The sequence below is a fragment of the Hippichthys cyanospilos genome, chromosome 7 (assembly GCF_059441005.1).
Source record: "Hippichthys cyanospilos isolate Australia breed blue-spotted pipefish chromosome 7, RoL_Hcya_1.0, whole genome shotgun sequence".
Taxonomy (NCBI): Eukaryota; Metazoa; Chordata; class Actinopteri; order Syngnathiformes; family Syngnathidae; genus Hippichthys; species Hippichthys cyanospilos.
The window spans coordinates 22,825,793-22,845,003 of record NC_142375.1 but is presented as its reverse complement, the minus strand read 5'-3'; the positions used below and the strand labels follow the sequence as shown (position 1 = coordinate 22,845,003).

General features: G+C 39.9%; 3 protein-coding genes and 1 long non-coding RNA gene across 8 annotated transcripts in view; 2 read left to right on the top strand and 2 right to left on the bottom strand.

Moving 5' to 3' along the window:
* Positions 1–264: 264 nt before the first annotated feature.
* tmem192 (transmembrane protein 192) lies at positions 265–17,835 on the top strand. 2 transcript variants are annotated; one of them, XR_015866087.1, is made up of 10 exons: positions 266–574; positions 1,258–1,407; positions 1,807–2,068; positions 2,129–2,251; positions 7,565–7,670; positions 8,191–8,336; positions 12,225–12,362; positions 12,622–12,676; positions 12,751–12,853; positions 17,496–17,835. XR_015866087.1 is itself a non-coding variant. In XM_088418841.1 (7 exons), exons 1-6 carry the CDS (start codon positions 548–550, stop codon positions 8,303–8,305), a joined length of 783 nt encoding a protein of 260 aa, XP_088274967.1. In that variant the 5' UTR covers positions 265–547; the 3' UTR covers positions 8,306–8,336; positions 17,496–17,835. The 2 variants fall into 2 exon arrangements, 1 of the variants encoding a protein (XP_088274967.1); XM_088418841.1 differs by lacking the exons at positions 12,225–12,362; positions 12,622–12,676; positions 12,751–12,853 and having other exon boundaries at positions 265–574.
* On the bottom strand, positions 9,383–12,823 carry apela (apelin receptor early endogenous ligand). Its single transcript, XM_088418843.1, has 3 exons — positions 12,604–12,823; positions 11,011–11,149; positions 9,383–9,567 (listed from the first exon to the last, which is right to left on the bottom strand). Exons 1-2 carry the CDS (start codon positions 12,698–12,700, stop codon positions 11,061–11,063), a joined length of 186 nt encoding a protein of 61 aa, XP_088274969.1. The 5' UTR covers positions 12,701–12,823; the 3' UTR covers positions 9,383–9,567; positions 11,011–11,060.
* LOC148421630 (uncharacterized) lies at positions 17,074–18,792 on the bottom strand. Its single transcript, XR_015866088.1, has 4 exons — positions 18,476–18,792; positions 17,486–17,617; positions 17,315–17,394; positions 17,074–17,225 (listed from the first exon to the last, which is right to left on the bottom strand). It is a non-coding gene; the product is annotated as an uncharacterized LOC148421630 (long non-coding RNA).
* marchf1 (membrane-associated ring finger (C3HC4) 1) overlaps positions 17,988–19,211 on the top strand; it is a 12,543-nt gene continuing 11,319 nt past the window's right edge. For all 4 annotated transcript variants that reach the window (XM_088418838.1, XM_088418835.1, XM_088418839.1 and 1 more), the window contains exon 1: positions 17,988–18,787. The gene's annotated coding sequence lies outside the window, so the exon portion shown is untranslated. The remainder of the gene's footprint in view (positions 18,788–19,211) is intronic.

Below are 19,211 nucleotides of genomic sequence, written 5' to 3'. Positions count from 1 at the left end.
TCTCCCAGCCAATGAGAAGAGAAACGTGCCAACGTAAAAATTAGTTTTTTTTTGGCGGTAATAATTAGTTATCGGAGCTCATCTTGAGTTATTTCTCCTTGTTTTTAATATTGATTTTCCATGTGATATATTCTACTGTAGAATATTTTGGCGCGTTATGAGACGATACAAATACCGGAAGTGTTATGACGTACAGCGTCACGTGATAGACGGTGAGTGCCACATTTTGGAAAGTACTGCTTGGTTTCGAACTCAACATTTGCACTTTTACATCCACTCGAACTATCGCGAATTACGCGTGTGGGGCATACGACTGAATTCAGTCATGACTGGCGAAGCAAAAACAAACGCGAGTACACAGTTTATTTTCATTTTCTTCTTCTATGCTGGTCATGTGATTATGATGTTTTCGTACGGGCGCCTGGAGGCACCAAAATACCATAGCATACATTTGCGTGTTAGCCCTTTGCCTTTTTCGCCCGACCCCTCTGCTAAATAATTGTAATGTGTCTTCCCTTTATCGAAAAACAACCAATTTTAAAGCTAAATGGAGTCCGACGGAGCATTGTGTGCTGTACGTATTCAACAATTTCTATCAAATTTGATTTGTTCTTAGCTGCGTTTGGGTATTAGCTAAAAAAGCTATAATGGTTTGTTTATGTTTTTTTTTATATGACGGTAAAATTGTCTTTTGATATTGGTTGGATTTAAATATCAAGCTAACAACATCTTTAAGTTATTGACTGTTAAATCAATAAACTATATTTGTTGACTATAAATCTTGGTTACTTTAACTGCACATGAGAAGCAAAGTGAAGGCTGTGGACCAGTGTTTCTATTTTGGTTTAATGTTTCCATTTATTTGCAGTTTGCTCGTTGGGTGAATTTATATACACATACATTTTACCTATCCTTTGTTTTATTTGCTGCACAACTCTTTTGTGTCAAAGCCCTGTCTAAATTGTTCTGAAGGAAGTAAATTGAACCCAGTAACTTGGTTTAGTCTGGGTTGTTTACTGGCATTAAAGAGGTTTTATCTATCTATCTCTCTTTATCTATTTTTCTTTTTTTAGGGAAACGTCAGTTACAAGTGCTCATTTATTAGGGGTGTTTGTGCTTAGGCAAAGTCAATAATAGCATTATCTTGACGCCGTCTTGTGGACCATTTATCTTGTCCAATTTAAATATATTATTTATTTCATAGAAGTGAATTTCATTGAAATGGAGTAAGTTTTTTGTTATTCTTATTTATTGCAGGCAGGGTCTTCGGTGGACATGACGCGCAGCGAGGAGGATTCCCTGGTGGACGGGCCGCTCATCTCACCTGATGCTCTCCAGGCTGCCATCAAAAGAGAGTTCCATAGCATACCGACCGCCTGCCATGCTGTCCTGCTGTCTTTGCTACACGTATGGACCAAAACACATACGCACTATGGTGTGCTACTGCATGTTTTGACAAGACAAAATTTGCTGTTTAATTACAGCAAAGAATTATATACATATACATATATATATATATATATATATATATATATATATATATATATATATATATATACATATATAAATGTATATATAATTAAAATATATACTGGTTAAGGGGTACTTTCATATTTCACAGGAGGTACCTAACTGACAAAATTTGAGAACCACTGGTTTACAACTGTAAATTATATTTGTATACTGCGCCCTAGTGGCCAAGGCCCAGATTTCTGTTGCTCAGTACCTATGAGTTGCATTCTTTTATACACTGTAACAACGGAACAACATAATTCCATGTCAATTCACGTCTCCCGCATCTTTCAGGTGGCATACGTGGTTCTGTCTGTGTGCGTGGCCGTGCTGTGCGTGTTGAAGCCGGAGCAGAAGGACGCGTGCTCCGGCGTCCTGGGTCCCGTCGGGGGTGACAGCGCGGTGGTCTTCGGCAAGGCGGTCCTGTGGCTTCTGGTTCTGCTGTTCACCCGCTGCGCCCAGCTCCAGCACAGCCGGGCCCGCAGCCGAGGCTACCTGCGCTTCTACAGGAGCACCGGCGCGCTCAAGCGGCTGCCCCTCGCGGTGCACTCCGCAGGTAGGACCCCGTCATGGCACGTGGTGGACGCTAGAGGGCAGTCATGACGTGTGCACGCAGGGAATGCCATGCTGTTGGTCGTCATGGCGGCGAAACTGTCTACGGCTGTGCACACCTACTTGCTGATCAGTATCTTGGCCTTGGAGCTGGTTGTGGCCTTGCCCTGCCTCATCTATTACACAGGTAAACTTTTTGTTTCCGTGGAGATATGCTTTTTGTACTAATATAAATATACTGGGCCTCTAGGGGTTTCCTCCATTTATTTATACATGTAATAGATATATACACGATATCAAATATTCTTTAATGTAGAATATAATATATAATCAATACCAGAATAATATAATAGCAAAAATGCAAGCTTGCTTATGAAAAGAATACTCGTACTAAATAATGGAGGCACTGGTATTTACATTTCTTTTTTCCTGGAGGCTTTTTGTTATGAGAAAAATAATCAGAACAAAATTGTTTTTTATTCGTTAGCATGATGAAGAGAAACCCTGAAAATTCAAAATGTCTTATGGTTAGAAAAAAAACTCATTTTGTAAGTTGCACATTTGTTATGGTTAAAAGAACACAAACAGAACATTTGTTCATACATTGTTTTTGTTTAAAAACATTTGGCGATGGACGCTATTTTGTATTAGTCATCAGGGGGTATATTTTATATTTTAATGAACCAGAAATAGTTTTAGATAGATTAAAAAAAAAAAAAACGATAAACCATGAAGAATTTGGAGAAACATGCTAATATTACGACAAATGATGCATAAAACCCTCAAAATTTGTATCTTCAGTGTGACATTTACAAATGAACCTACTCCCTTAATTTGGGGGGAAATCTCGATGTTAACAATAGGACATGTTGTGTTTATGTATGTACTACAGCTGTCACATATGCAGTTTGTAATGTTGCCATTTTTTGAAGCACAGTGAAAGACACTTTTAGATTACAGTGTTTGCTGATACCCCCGCCCCCTAAACAATGCGAGAGGACATTGGCATGACAATAGCCGCTTTAGCCTTTTCAAACCCGACAGCATGACAATCAAGTATTCTGTCCCGCCCTCCAACCTGCAACCGATCTGCTGAGTTTTCACTTTGGATCACACACACACACACACTTGCACGCCATTCTGTGCGTTAAATGAGGTGCCTTGAGTCGACGTGTATGCGTGTGTGTGTATATATATGATTGTGAAGGAAGACTGCTGTTACTTATAGGATATTGATCAGCCAGATTGTGGTATTGAAAGGAAATCCATATTAAAGGGGTATTTAGGCTGCCACGGGGCACAGATGTGCAGATACCCCCCATCACACACATATGCAGGTGAAGATAAGGTATTAGTGTTTAGCCCAGCCACAGGCTAGCTAGCCCTCAGCCGCTCCGCCCGCGCACACACACATTGTCCCAGTGTTTACAGTGTTTGCGGAGGAGGTTCAGTCCGGGCCACATTCCAACTCAGATCAGAGTAGTGAGACGGAACGTAGAGTCAAATGTTTGGTTGAATGTTGAATTTCAGGTAACGCAATTTGACCTTTTGTCAACACACGATGTAAAAATGCGGCGAGGTTTGCACGGGGCAGAACGGATTCATGTAATTTCCATTCAGTTCATTGGGAAAAGTTGATTTGAGATGCAAATATTTTGTGCCGTGTTAACAGTATTAATTGCTCCATGAAAATAGTCGAGTCGACAAATAGATTTCGGACAAATTATGTACTTTTTTTAGCGGAGATTGTCTAAGTCACTTCTGGATCCTTTTTAAACTGATAGATTCCAAGTTCTGGGGGGGGGCAAAGTAGTGAGAGCCTGCAGTCACGAAGTCCATACAGGAAGTCCTCGTTCTACTTTTCTTTGAAGTGCGTGTTGGATTGTTGAGTGTGAGTTTGTGTGTGCGTGTGTTTTTGAAGTCTCCGCTGTATGTTTCTGGCCTCTCATTTGAACATGAATGCGGCCCACGCGCCCCACGCACATCAAAGCCGCCCGGCGGCCTTCAAAGGCTCCGCCGCTCATGCGTCTTGGCTGCGAAAAGCACTAGAGGGCACGTGCCGGCGATACCATGCCGCAACGCTCGCACACAAAAAGCATACGTGCCAGTTGGAGGCTAGCACAGGCTAGGCTAAAGTTGTTGTTGTTTTTTCATCCATTACTCCTAACATTAGCCGCTAGCATCAAAGGGCCTGAAATTCAAAATGAGGAGAATTCTTATTTTATTGCAATTACACTTCACATGACAAAAGCAAAACACTTTTCCCTGGGGGTCAACCCCCCCACGGGGGCCCGCCCCTCTATTTGAGAAGCACCGCTTTGCAGTATGAATGACTCAGTAGAATTAAAACGTTTTCTTCTCAAAATTTCGACTTTAAAGTCGAAATCTGAATCCCGATCAGTCTGAATTCTGACTTCAAAGTGGTATTAAAGATGTTAAAGCCAGATTAACCAGTTTAAAGTCAAAATTCCGACTTTAAACTAAATTTGGAGGTTAGAACGTTGACCATAACTCGTTCAGTGCCGTGGATGAGAATTCTCATCTTACAAAATAGTAATAAGAATAATAAATAGTAAAATTCTGGTCAAATTCTTTTTTTTTTTTTTCCTTTTTTTTTTTTATGGAGGGTGGCTGACACCCTTGACCGATGCTTACCTAATATGACAATTGAGCGATGTAGTGACAACTGTGGCCATTGGATGGCAGTGTTTCCTATTTTTATAACACAGCTATTATCTACATGCAATTCAAAGTAAGGAATAGAAGTCAATCATGTTACCACCCATGTTTACATAGATCTAGTACACAATATTCTGTTGGCCTTGAAAGATGCGTGAAAATGCTAAATATACTGGCCCTCAAGAGGTTGACCCAATCCCGATCTCTGTACTGTCAATTTTATCTGTACACTTGTTTGTGTGAACCTTTGACAAAGACTTGTGAAATGCGCCACCTTCTTTCATTTTTCCCTTCCCAGCCTTCTTTCTATCGTCCATCCGTCCATCATGTCTGTTTGACCGTTTTATCATTTCTTCAGCATCTCAAACTACTCAAATAAAAACACAAAAATCAAGACCAAAGGACAGCAACATTTATAAATTATTAAAATGGCGGCATGCCCACAAATGAGAGACTAGTTTTTTTGCACTGATGTTTACTGTGGTTTTCCACTTTTCATCTTTACACATTTCAGATCTTATTCAATTTAAAGTTTGTTTGTTTTTTTTACATTTTTAATACTATATTTTTGAACTCAGCCCTTTTCAGCTCTACACATTAAACAGATACACTCATTTGCTTCATCGGTCGATTGTCTTGGTTTGGGGGGAAAAAAAAACTGCAGAAAAGCTGCACTGAACTACTGTATAAGCCGCAGGGCTCCAATCATGTGAAAAAAGTCACGGCTCGTAGTCAGAAAAGCACGGTAAATTTAACTAAGTTCTCTTTATTTTCCGTGCTGGCGCTGTGTCTGTCCACAAACTAATAGTCAATAAATACCGCGGCTTCAAACTATTGTGTTGTGCTTTGTTAAATGCTTCTCACATACCGCTCGTGTTTACACACACACACACTTTTATTTAGGAGCTCATTATGCAGGAATGCTCACTATTCCTTTGGATTGTTTGTCGATGCTGTGATGGCGCAAAGCAAAGGTTGCACTCTTTAGAATCTCCTTGACAATTTCCTCTGACTAATGATACTCTAGTCTTATCAATACCGAGTTGATAATCCTATTTTGTACACATTCTAGGACCCTGTAAAGTGCATTTTGGGTTTTATATATATATACATACATATATTCATTACAGGAACTTGAAGTTAGCGACCTAGCTAGCTAGCTTGTTAGCTAACCAGAACATTTAAATTGTAATTCCTTGGATGATTGAGAATATTCCTCTATTTTTCTCTAACCTTTCAGGATATAGCGAGCTAGCTTGTTAGTTAAGCTAGCCAAAACATTTCAAGCTGCTGCAAGTGTGTCGCTAGCTAGCTAGCTAGCTAGCTAGCTAGCTAGCTAAATCCTGTTTCGTTCGAAAGAAAAGAGAAAAACTCGCTCCTTCATCCAAGGTGTTGAACGAATCGCAATTGGACTGTAAAATCAAATTTGGAAAGATTACCAGCTCTTGGTGTTGTCAAATTACATTAACTTGAAGTTAGCGACCTAGCTTGATAGCTAACCAGAACAGTTAAATTGTAATTCCTTGGATGATTGAGAATATTCCTCTATTTTTCTCTACCCTTTCAGGATATAGCGAGCTAGCTTGTTAGTTAAGCTAACCAAATCATTTCAAGCTGCTGCAAGTGTGTCGCTAGCTAGCTAGCTAGCTAAATCCTGATTCGTACGAAAGAAAAGAGAAAAACGCGTTCCTTCATCCAAGGTGTTGAACGAATCGCAATTGGACTGTAAAATCAAATTTGGAAAGATTACCAGCTCTTGGTGTTGTCAAAGTGATTTATATTTTCACTTCAAAGGTGTGTACAGTTCAGCGTAACCCAGTAATATATATTTTTTTGTCTTTTGTGACATACTGCCATATATTCTACCTCCTCTTCATGTCACCGCCGGGCCCACTTCACTCATGCCCCCCGAGTAAAGGTATATGTTTAGGGCGTGAGAATTGGAGCTCTAAGTGCAGGATATGGCGGCCCGTAAGAGCTAAGTGTGGGTTATAATGGCTGGTGTGTGTGTGTGTGTTTAAAAGGCGGCGAAGCAATGGAAGCCTTTTAAAAGAAAAAAGAAAAAACATGCCTGTGCACTTTCCCACCTGCATCGTTAGGACGACTAAGAAACTCTCACTTAGGTCACGTCTTTGTGTCTTGGGACTAAATTTAGTTTCAGTTGAGACTTGAACTACATCATGACCTCGAAAGTGTTGCCTGGTTACATTTGAAAAGCTTATAGGATATTCGACCAATCTATGAAAATACAGTAGGTAAAGCACAGACGTTAGAGAAGACATTACTTTTATAGTCAATATGGTGATTGGTTTTGGAAAATTGTTTGCGTTCGAGCTATTTAAAGCCTCTTTTAGTCGATGTTTGTCAGGACTTAAGATAAAACAAAGAAAACACATACGCATTTTATAATTGAAACAAACTCGTAGTTTTGCCTGAGAGAAGCTCGCTTAGCAATGTGAAATAGCATTGACATGCTAATGTTAGCATCGCTAGACATGGTTTTAAAAGCAACGGATATCGGGCTGTCACTATATCTATATCCTATCGGTTATTCCACTTGCCTTTTCCACTTTGCGATAAGTGAACGTCATTTTCAGAGCTTTTTTTTTTTTTTAATCAAAATCTATCCCAAACCTCTGAGGTCCTCTCTTTTAGTCATGAATATTTTTAGTCCTATTTTTAAATTTGACGCACCCCACTTGGTCAACTTTTATAGTCTTTCACAACTATTCGAACACAAAGAAACAAAACCCAAGCATATATTATCCGCTGCAAAAATGACTCCCGTTACAATAACGTGTTTTGTTTTTGCTTCCCCCAGTCGAAGTGACAAAGTTCAACGCGGCGCGAGCGGCGCCCGACGTTAGCCAGGAAGATCACTCGCACAACTTCAGTGTTGCTAGCTTGCCCACGGAAACGGGATTCAGGTAGGGCCACACACACATACACGCGCACACACTCGCATTAACGACCCTGTAAAAGCGGTCTTTGCCGTGCTCGTTTACGCAGAGGTTAACAGCGCAGCCGACAATGTTAAAAGCTGCCCTTGTGCCCCCGAGAGGAACCGAAACCTGCAAGTTTTACTGCTTGTAATTTTGGCAGCACTTCTGCCAAGCTGTTGGGACTTGTATTTTCTCCAACTAAAAAAATTCTAATCAGAAAACTCACTCTCAACTCCTTTTTACATATATTAGGTAGAAAAAAAAAAAAAAAAAAAAAATATATATATATATATATATATATATATATATATATATATATATATATATATATATATATAAAAACATCTACAATTCGAACAGGGGTGTGTAGACTTTTGTTATGTTGTTCGAATGTTTTGCACATGTTTTTTTTTTTTTAATAAATCCAACTATTAAATAAAAAGAAAGCGTTTTCATTCAAAGGAGTGTCTGAGTCACGGCGTTAAGCTCCAGATGTGCGTTTCAGAGATGGTTCGTGTCTGGAGGAGGTGGTGGAGAAGCAGGCGGACCTGATCGAGTACCTGAAGCAGCACAACAGCCTGCTGAGCAGGAGGCTGCTCAACCTCAGCGCTCAGCACTGAACACCGACCAAGCCGCCAAGACTGGATTCAGGTCAGACCGGGAGCTCGACTCGCCTCTCACCTGAGCAAAGATCTGATGATGCGGTGCGTAGCCGCACTGAAAATGGCCCGCCTTTAAAGAGGCGTTGCAAGTCACGGGTGGGGGATGGGGCGGGGGCTTTGGGGAGACTTTCCCAGTGATTGTCCCAAAGCTGCTACTTTGCATTTTTTTTTTTTTTTTTGATGAGCGGTTCATTAAAATGTAAATAACGCGAAATAACCGTTTGGACCTTACAGCAAAGAGGACTTTCGAATGCACACTTTTTGGCATTTGCAGAATGTTTTGGGAGGGGGGTGGGGGGTGTCTACTTCCTGTTACTTGCAGTATTTTTCTAGATCGTTTTTGGTTTTCTGGTGACCCAGAAAATACTGCGTAATATTTACAGTATAATCTCTGTGATGTTATGTTTGCTTGCTGTTTTGTCCTGAGTACTTGTATTTGATATTTTAAAACATATGTAATAATCTTCTCAAGAATTTGTCCTTTGTTAACTTTGAAAAACACTAGCTTAGCAATGGGACTATACGACTCGTTCAAAAATACTTTTAGTATACTTTTTCAATCTGTTTTGAATCTCAAATTTAGAACCAATCATCCCTTTGCTTTATTGCAAGTATTTTTTGATGAACTGGAAGAGGCCAAAAATTATAATAGTTACAGTATATATATATATATATATATATATATATATATATATATAAAATATATAAAATACAGTTGCTCAGGGCTCTGATAACAACCAATCACGACTCATGATTGGTCATTACTTGAGTTTTGCGCGAGTATTCCAAAATATTCATATAAAATATATCATAAAGTTGTTTTGAGTGGGGCTGCGTGAAACATATTGTCAAGAAAATTTAAAGTGGTATGAATTTTAGGCTCTGTCGCCCAATTCGAGTTACATAACACACGCAGAATGACAAATAGACAGAAAGGAAAATATTAAAAGGAATAAACTGTATTTAATAAACATTTGAAGTGCATACAATGCTTAATAGAGAAAATATATACACACATGAATCAAAAACATGGCCGCTAGCAGCTCTTTGGTCACGCCTTTTTCAAGCGCCGCAGACTTTTGTTTTGTTCTTTGGCTTATTGATCAATCAAGGTGCTCAGGACTTTTTCAAGCTAATCTCATGGTTCTTCTTTTGATTATCATGAATCTTTTGGTCCGCCGTGTTGGGCCCACTCACGCGAGGTAGCTGTACCGTCGAACCTGCAACGCAAAAAAATAATAATAATAAAACCGCAGTAGGATTAGGAGCCCCTGACCGACAGCAGGCGGGGTAAACTTTAGTTCAGGGTGTTGGAGCGTGCCTGTTCCGGCATTCCTGCGCCACTTTTAATCCTCCCTCTCTAGTCATTAGCCAGATTTATGTCCGCCAGAGGTCCCGCGCACCTCTGCCACTAATCACGCACACCTACTCAAATGCCAACTGGAGATTCTAGTACCCACAAAAAAAAGGGGGGGTGTCACTTTTTCAAGTTCAATTTGAGCTGAAAGCTGCGATCAAGGGGCCCTCACGGCTCCTTTTTCAAGGCCAACCGTCCAAATGATCATTAAGCGGTGACACGATGTTCTGCTCACATTTTATGGCGTTAGCTAAAATGTTTGGGAAGTTAGTTAGTTCAAGGATAGCTGTTTCCACACGGGGTTCTTTTTGGGCCAATTTGCCAGAGCGTGTGAGAACAAGTCCTGGAATTTGCCCCCCGAATGGCAGGTTTCAAATCACAATGGCCCACTTCCTGTTCGGTTTTGGGGGCGTGGGTCCGTCAGACTTTTTCCACGCAGCCGTGTGACGACACTCTCGCACCTCGTGACGATTACACTTGGAGACGTGGCCATTAACTGGTCTCTACCGCCACCTACTGTCTTGAGGTGAAGCGCAAGTCAACAAAGAATTTTCTGTTCGCTGACATAGTTTGACCGCCGCTCAGCGGAATGTTGCAAAAATGGCAGGAAAATCGATGTCATAAATCCTATTAAATTGCATCTCAAAAATGGTCATTCTAATGATTGTATACGGTTCAAAATTTGGACAATGGTTATTTTTGTACACAAAATCCCGCGCGTCCGATTGCAATCACATAGAAATATCATAACTGTCGCTTTTTGAAATGTTACATGTTTTAGTCGTCTGCTGGAAATTTCAGCTTCCCAGTGGGTTTTCCCCAGTGATCTTATGAGATCATAAAAAAAAAAATCAGAGGAATTTCCATCTTTTGTAACATAATGCCACAAGGGTTAAAACAAAATGCATTACATCATCGCAGGATACAAGTCTGGCGCTCACGGGAGCGTTAACATGTCACATGTGTACGACGGGTGAAATGCATTCAAATGCATTTGGACATTTCAATTTCAGGCAGAAGGAATGCAGCTAATGTCAGTGTTGACATCTCTGCCTGGTGCATTCGAATGCATTTGGAGATTTCACATTCAGGCACAATTTATTAGGGTAACAGCCGTGTTGGAGTCTCACGATGTGTGCGACAGGTAAGGTGCATTCAAATGCATTTGGACATTTGAGAAAGCAGAATGTATTCATATATATTTTATAGATTTATTCATCGATGAATTAAGGTCACAATCATAACAGCCGTCGATTCGGCTGTGAAGCGGCCGCGGAGGGGTGAAATTTGTGAAATGTTTGCCCACCTACGGCCTTCTTGAAAGCACCACAAGACATCCCGCCCTCAGCCGTCCAATCAGGGGAAGGGGACCCTGGAGTGCAGAGGAAGGCAACGTCGGTGCAGGCAAAAGTGCCTGTGATATCTTTTCCTCGCGTTCAGGAAATCTGCAAGAGAAAACGCGTCATTTTGAAATGTTCTCTGTCATCACTCTCTGTACTTTTCATTTTTATCGGTATGGGGGGATGATCGGCTGATTCGCTGAGCGTTTCAACGACTTTTACGCCCCAGTTTTTTTTCCCTTAAAAAACACATCCACCCAACGCATGACTATTCCCAAAACGTCCCCTAATAAATCCGCTGAGCTCCGCCATTCACAAGCCGAACCCAGGAAGAGCATAAAAAGTGGCGGATGACTTTATGGCTCCCCCTTCCTCCCTCCTCATCCTCCTCTCAACAGAGGGAGAACCCCCAAGCCTGGAGGCGCAACGCGTCTTTGGATTCTCCTCCCGTGTCATTTTGTTTAATAAAAGCTTGCGTTGCATCTCAACGCCGGGATTAACAAAAGCACCGGACAAAGGAGACCCGCCGGGTGTGTGATCCCCCGGCGGCGGTGCCTCATCTGATGAGGATCCTCTTGCCTCCGAGCTCTCGTTTTATACAGCTCACCTGTTGCGTGATCGTAAAAAAAAAAAAAAAAAAACGAACCCCAAAGTGTCCACACGTGCAGTTTTCAACTTCTCGAACGGGCAAAAGTTCGATTTTCGACGTTTTATGGGGACAGTGAACATAACCACCGGAAGACAGAATTCACATAGTTTTACTACGTCTTTTTAAAATACTGTATTTAAATTTTTATCCTTACTTTTAATCAATCGTGTTTATAAATATTTTCCGAGTTGAATTTGGCATCTATGGCGTTGAGTGGGAGGCGACTAAACGAACGTCTTTGCTGACGACATTTACAATTTCACAACACAAAAACTATTGCAAGACTCCAACAACACATTTATATTTAATTGATATCAATATTGTATGTTTGTCAATTTCGTTTGATCCAGGCTCGACTTGAATTACGATCTAACAAACGTAGTTTACGACGTTGGCGCTAAAGCTCGAACGCATCAATCAGCAGCAATGCTTGCCAGCCGTTACTTGTCAATTGTCAAAAGTCAATAGTACCGTTAACCATCGAGCAAATAATTATTTGAACGCATAAACTATAAAATGCTGCTTTTTCAGATTTATTGAATTGACGCTACAACGCATTACCTACAAAATGCGACCATCGTTTTTTCACCTCACGGGATCACGTCATTTACGATGTTGGCGGTGGGATTTGAATGCATCAAACATGGTGGGATTCTTCCGCTTCTCAAGGTAAAATGACGGACTTTTTCTTACTTTTATTGAATTTGCATGTGAGATTCCAACCTTGAATAACATTTGGTTGAGTATTTAACGTTATTGGCCAGGTAGAAATGATAGCAGGACCTCGTTTAGTCTCCATTTTAATTGTTTTATTCTTCGTTTAAAATTGTAGAAGTTTTAACGCAAGACGCCATGTATTTCCGGTTCTGTCAAAGTTGACTTTTAGCAAATTATGTTTTCTTCTTCTTACTTGGCCTGGCGATGGAAGCTGGCTCCACTACCACCAGCACGGTGGCGAACAGCATCAGCAGCGACATGAGCAGGTAGAGCAGGTTGAAGATCCTCATCTTGGGTCTGATGAGTCCCGGTCTTTAATAGAAATTCTTTTGCACCCCAGAAAGTGAAGACACAACCGAGGTTAGATAATCCTGAAGAAGGCCCCTTGAAAATGGAAGATGTCCCTTCCGCAGCGGTTTTGACTCGAGAGCTAAGTGACAAAGGTGCTTCTCCCCCTACCTCCTTTATAGCGGCTTGCCGAACCCCCCAATCCCCCCTCCTAAGACCACCACACACCCCTCACCCTCTACTTTGACTCCTCATGCGCACACACACAAGCATGGCACATATTGACCCCACATGTAGAGGGTAATTCAAATGGCAGGAAGCCTCCACCCCACAGCCCCCCACAACTGTCCTCTTGAACACACACAAACACAAAGCCGCACACACGCGCTCCTTGTGCGCTTAATATACATTAACGGTAAACTGGTGACTCATTTAAAAGATAGGCTTAAAAACAATTTAGCATATGCAATTACCATGAAATGAAAATCTATTTTTGTCATTCATAGGCCGCACCAGACTTTAAATCGCTGTTTTTTTATTGAAATCGTTTTTTTCTTACAGCTACATCATGCTGTCAAAACAAACAAAAAAACGAGCATGCCTGCGTGTTTAGAAATATCGACATATTTTCAACATAACACCGACACACTCGGGGTGATAGAATACTGCATCAACTCAACAGTAACACACCTGATTGCATTTAAGAGTGAAGAGTGCCCCCAGGTGGCAAGGAAAATAGCGGCTCAAAATCAAGATTATATCGCTTGTACTAATTTTTTTTATAATTTGGTTATTTCTTTTGCTTAATATCTTTGTGAAAAGTATCATTTGGTCAAGCTTCTAACATTTCTTTCTTAACAATAAATAAAAGCCTTCATGGGGCCTTCCAATATCGTATCGGTATAGGCTGCAAGACTATTGGATTCTGTTGATATTTTTTTTTTTTTTTTTTTTACAATTTGGTCAATTGTTTTATGTGTATATATATATATATATATATATATATATGTGTATATATATATATATATATATATATATATATATATATAGTATTACTTGATCACGTTTCTTTGAACATTTCTTACTGAACAATAATCAAAAGCATTTGTGAGGCCTTCTAATATAATCTCAGATCGCTATCGGTATTATTATTTTTTAAAATATTTTTTGAATAGTATCTCTTAATCAAGTTGTTTTCTAACATCCCTTACTTAACAATAAATAAAAGCTTTTATGAGGCCTATCAGATTGTTATCACTATCGGCCGCAATATCGACATGTACCAGAAGTGAAAATTTGGTATCGGAATGCAAAATCTAGGATTACTTGGAACGTTTTGGACCTCCTTTAAAAAAGTGCTATGCGCTAATTAGCGCGTGTGCGCGGCCGTCGCCTCCTCGGCGGCGGGGTTAGCGACTCCACCATTGAGCGCGCCGCTAATCAGTTAGCGCATGAAGATGAAATGTCGGCCGTCGCATGTGAATGAGGATTAAGGGAAGCAGCAGGATGCTAATGGAGCGGCGGGACTGCGAAACGCTCGTCCGCGCTTCCAACAAGCATCTCTCTTGGGAAACACACAAAAGACAACACGGCCACCGTGCGTGTGTTTGTGTGTGTGTGTGATCTCATCTTGGGTCTGATGAGTCCCGGTCTTTAATAGAAAATGTCTGTGCATCTTGTTGCAAGTTTTTGCTTCTCGTGTTGCGCTTTGCATATCAGCGGCCATTGTCTTTTAAAAAAGTTTGATTTTGCCCCGTTTGAATATGCTAATCGGCCCGCAATTGTCATGCGCAGCCACCTGGTATCCAACTTGCTTTGGGTTGTGGGTGTGTGTGTGTGTGTATGCTCCCCACCCCAACACCCGAAAAAAAAAAAAAGTTGTCATATTTGCTCTCGCTGGGGGATTGAATGGCGCGACCAGGGATTTCCCAGCGTCAAACACGCTCGCGTGGCGGAATTCAGTCGACGTGATCGAGTCGTAATCGTGGCACTTTTATTGTCACGCGTATTGTACAGTGATCCCCCCTACTTCGCGGTTAATTGGGGGGTGTCAACCCCCGCGAAGTCTGAAACCCGCAAAGTAGGGTATCAGTTCCTAGATTTCTATGTACGCCCCAATATAGCCGCAGTAACCGTAAACAATCCTTTTTTTTTTTCAACTTGAATCTATGAATTGACTGTATTTTTAGCCGACATTAGCGGGTTAGCAACAACTAACTACTACTAACTATAAAGTGCAAGCGCTACACAAACGAACACTTAAACAAAATAATCACTCATCGCTTACTAAACATAGGCAGTAGCGTGCGTTATCAACATAAACGATAATAAACTCTAAATACGAGCTTACGTTGTCATTCACTACGTCGCCGTAACGAGCCGAATGACGCACAGAGAACGTCAAACAGGAAACGGAAATGCAACGCGACCCCACAAATTAAAAGCATGCATTTCAAAATAAGATAACAAATGTCACGAACTCTAAACACCTAAAAGCCTTCAATTTTCTCACAAGCTGACAGCGCGCCTTATAATCCGGTGCGCCTTATACAACGCATGAATCTTGAGTTTTCATTTGGGGGGGGGGGGGGCAAAAAAATAATTTAAAAACCATGTAAATGGTTCCATTTTTACCCCTGGATTTCAGTTATAAAGGTTTTTCTTCCAGATGAATTTTTTGATTTGATGGGTAAAAAAAAAAAAAAGACTTAAAATATGCCATCATTGTCTGAATTTATTAAACTTTAGAACCTCTCAAAATTCATTTGTATTATTCCACAAAAAATAATCGACGTAAAGTTTCCTTTTGGATCACAGTAGAGATCTGTTATCAAAAAGAAATAATTTGATTCTTAATAAATATTTGTCCACAAAAAACACCAACATAAAGTGTCAGAGCTTTTCTGAAAAAGAAATCATTATAAATAATTATTTGTCTACATAAAAATATTAAATACAATGTGTCTTCTTTTGGGATTACTGTAGAGATTTGTTAACAAGAAATAAATCGTTATTTAATCATCAATATTTGTCCACGTAAAATGATCAACATAAAGTGTGAGACCTGTTCTCAAAAAGAAATAATCGGAAATCAATATTTGTTCACAGAAAAATATTTAACTTAAAGCGTCCTCGCTTGGAATCAGAATCGAGATGTGTTGACAAAAATAAATCGTGAACTTGACAGGTAACGAGAGGTGGCACGCAACAAGTCCAATCTGATCTTTTGAAATAACGAAATTGAATAAACTACTGAACGTAAAATGTGTTTTACTAACTTATATTTTCCGGAAACATTTCATTAAATACTTATTTTTAAGGGATTGTATGTTCGCACCATGCAGTAAAACCAAGGACACACACACACACATTCCCGTTTATATGCACAACTGTGGACTAAATCCAGTTTAAGCGTGAGGCACTCTGTTACTTTTAGAGAATAAGAAATAATTGAACATTTGATGCCCCCTTAACAGAAAGCCGCAGTTTGCACACAGGCACAAACGCAGGCCAGAACAGCCCAAATTCAGCAAAGTGGAAGCCGATCGATTGTGGCGCCGCTAGCTAGTCTTTATTGCAAGTAGGCGGCTGACTGACGGAGGGCTCAGGGGTCAAGGGGCAAACTCAACAGGGGGCCCGCCCTCTCGCTCTTCCCCGGTCAAGATGTCACCCCGCCGGAGTTTGGCAGGCCAAAAGTCAGGCGCTTTGTAAAAGTCCAACTCAGACACGGCGGACCCGCAGGACGCTTTAAGAAATAATCGGGTGTGGCACTTGGCTTGACTCGCCATTCAGAAGGCGCACAAAAGAGAGAGAGAGAAAGAGGAAACATTGTCAAAATAATATGTCATATCCTCGACACAAAATGCATTACGATTAATGAAGTCGAAGAAATTCACACTATTACTTGCCGACATAACAATAATCAAATGTATTTACTTTGTTTATTTTGGGGGGCGTGGCTTTAATTGTACTGATATCAGCCCAAAACAAAGTAGTATCAAACATCCCTAGTATTTATATAATTAGATTCATTTTTTTTTCTTTTTTGAAGAAAATTAACATTTCAAGTAGGGTCGGGCGATTTATTCATTCGTTCTGGACAATTACGATTTTAAACCCAAGTAACGAACCCAAACATTTATTTCAAGCAGGTTTGATTGATTTAAAAATAACTCCTGTTCAAAATATTCAGACGGAAATAACACACTGGTTTGAAATCAGTTTAAATGTAAACATAACAACATTCATAACAATATTCATAGATTTGGCAGAACTTGTTAAGATGAAGAAATTAGTACCGTATTTTTCAAACTATAACCTTCGACTTTTTTCTCATGATTTGAGCCCTGTGATTTATAATCCAGTGCGTCCAATGTGCAGTTTTTATTTTTTATTCACCTTGATCACTGCATCATTTTTAACTATAGTTATTGAAAAAAAAAAAAAAAAAAGTACTCTGGGATCGTTGAACGTTTGTCGTACTGTCCTGCAATTCTCCTGAAGAGGCCGCTAGAGAGCATTTATCGGCTGCAAGGGATTTGAACAGAACCGTCCAAAGAATACATTACTTGTTCAATTCATAATTAGAATCAATTTCAAAATTCACAAATTGTTACCTCGCCCTTATTGATCTCACGAGCTTGCAGTTTGGCCTGCCTGCAGATCATTCTCTGCGTAGTCCCGTGCACTCCTTCATCTGAAGAGTACAGTACACACACGCACACCTTAATAGATGAAATGCTCCAAAAAATAAAGAAATATATTTGTTTTTAAAAAATGCTTCTTACTTGTCTGAAGGCCCCGGTGTGGCCGGACGCAGACGGAAGCCACGCTGAAGAGCGAGAAGACGACGAAGGCGACCACAATAAAGGCCAGCTCAAATCCAGAGAAGGGAACTTCCATGGGATCACAAACGTTACCTAAGACAATATATAGTTTGTAATATATATATATATATATATATATATATATATATATTATTATTATTTTTTAATCAGTATTTTTTTGATGTCAAGTGCTCTTTATTTATTTTATTTTTTTAATACAACTTTATTATAACTGAATGTGTATGCAGTATACATGACATATTTTTACTGTTTTTTTTTTTTTTTTACTTTTTTTTTTTTTATAGGGACCAGACATCCAACTACCATAATTCCTATAATATAAGACACACCCTTAATTTTGGAAACAAATTCTGATATTTTCCTTTTTACCATGTATTAGATGCACAATAGAAATGAATATCCCAAAACTGGAAACGGAACCGCGTCATCGGCAAAACCGGAACTTCTTCTATTGGTAAAACGACAAAAATATACATCGTCTGCAAACCCGGAAATGGAAATGCGTCATCTGCAAAATCTGGAAAACCTTTCACCTACACAAACAAAATAGTAATCATCCATCCGCGCAACAGTCATTTATCAATACAGAAACTATTTTTTTAGCATCATTTGAAACCAAAAACATCCCGTTGAATCGGCCTTAAAGGCAACACGTTTACATTGATTTCTTCATGTCTGCCGGTCAACTAAAAAAAAAAAAAAAAAAAGGCACATACCGATACGTCAAATTTCCAAATATGGGGCGCGATCATTGGCCCGGCCGTTAATCAGTCGATCATTAGCCAAGGATGTCAGCTACCCTCCATAAAAAACGTATTTTATGACTATTTTATTTTTTATAATTGCTATTACTTTCATAAAAGACGAAAATTGTCATCCATGTCTCTGAAAGAGTGAACGTATGACGAGAAATTTTTGAAAAAGACTCACCACACACACAAAAAATCCTCTTGTGTAATATTCACACACGCATGAGCAGAAATCAAGCTTTAATCTGTTCCAGCACACAGGCAGAGAATCCAGCGCAGGTCCCGGAAGCAAATATGAGCACATCCTAGCGCAATGTACACACTCCCTCGCACACGCGTGCGCACACTTGAAGAGGGAAACGCCATGCGGACTTTGCCATGGAGTAAAGCCGGTGCCTCCCTTGGCTTTGATGGCTCTCGAGACGATGAGAACGTTCCGTTTGGAGAGCCGTGCCGTCCCGGGCCTCAGACCATCCAACTCTTTATTGTGCAGGTAAATGCTCCTTCCTTTATTCAAACAACAAAAATATTCACCGTGCTTCAGATCAGCAATACGGTAAACGCCTGCCCATCGCGTTTTTTTAAAAAAATATTATAACTATTTTATTTTGGGTGTAATTGCACTCTCTGCCACTAGATGGTGGAACACCTTTGACCCTAGATTTGAAGGAGGAAAAGAAGTATTTAAAGTCAAAAGAATTCTTTAAATCATCATTAAATTAGTTATTAATTCATGTTTGCCCACAAACAAATCAACAAAGTCGACCTGTTTTCAAAAAAAAAAAAATTCCACAATAAAATATTCGACATAAAGCCTCCTGCTTTTGGATCGCGATAGCGATCTGTTGAAGAAAAATAAATCACTAACTTAAATCTTAAGAAATGTTTGTCCACAACAAATAATCGAGAAGGTGTCA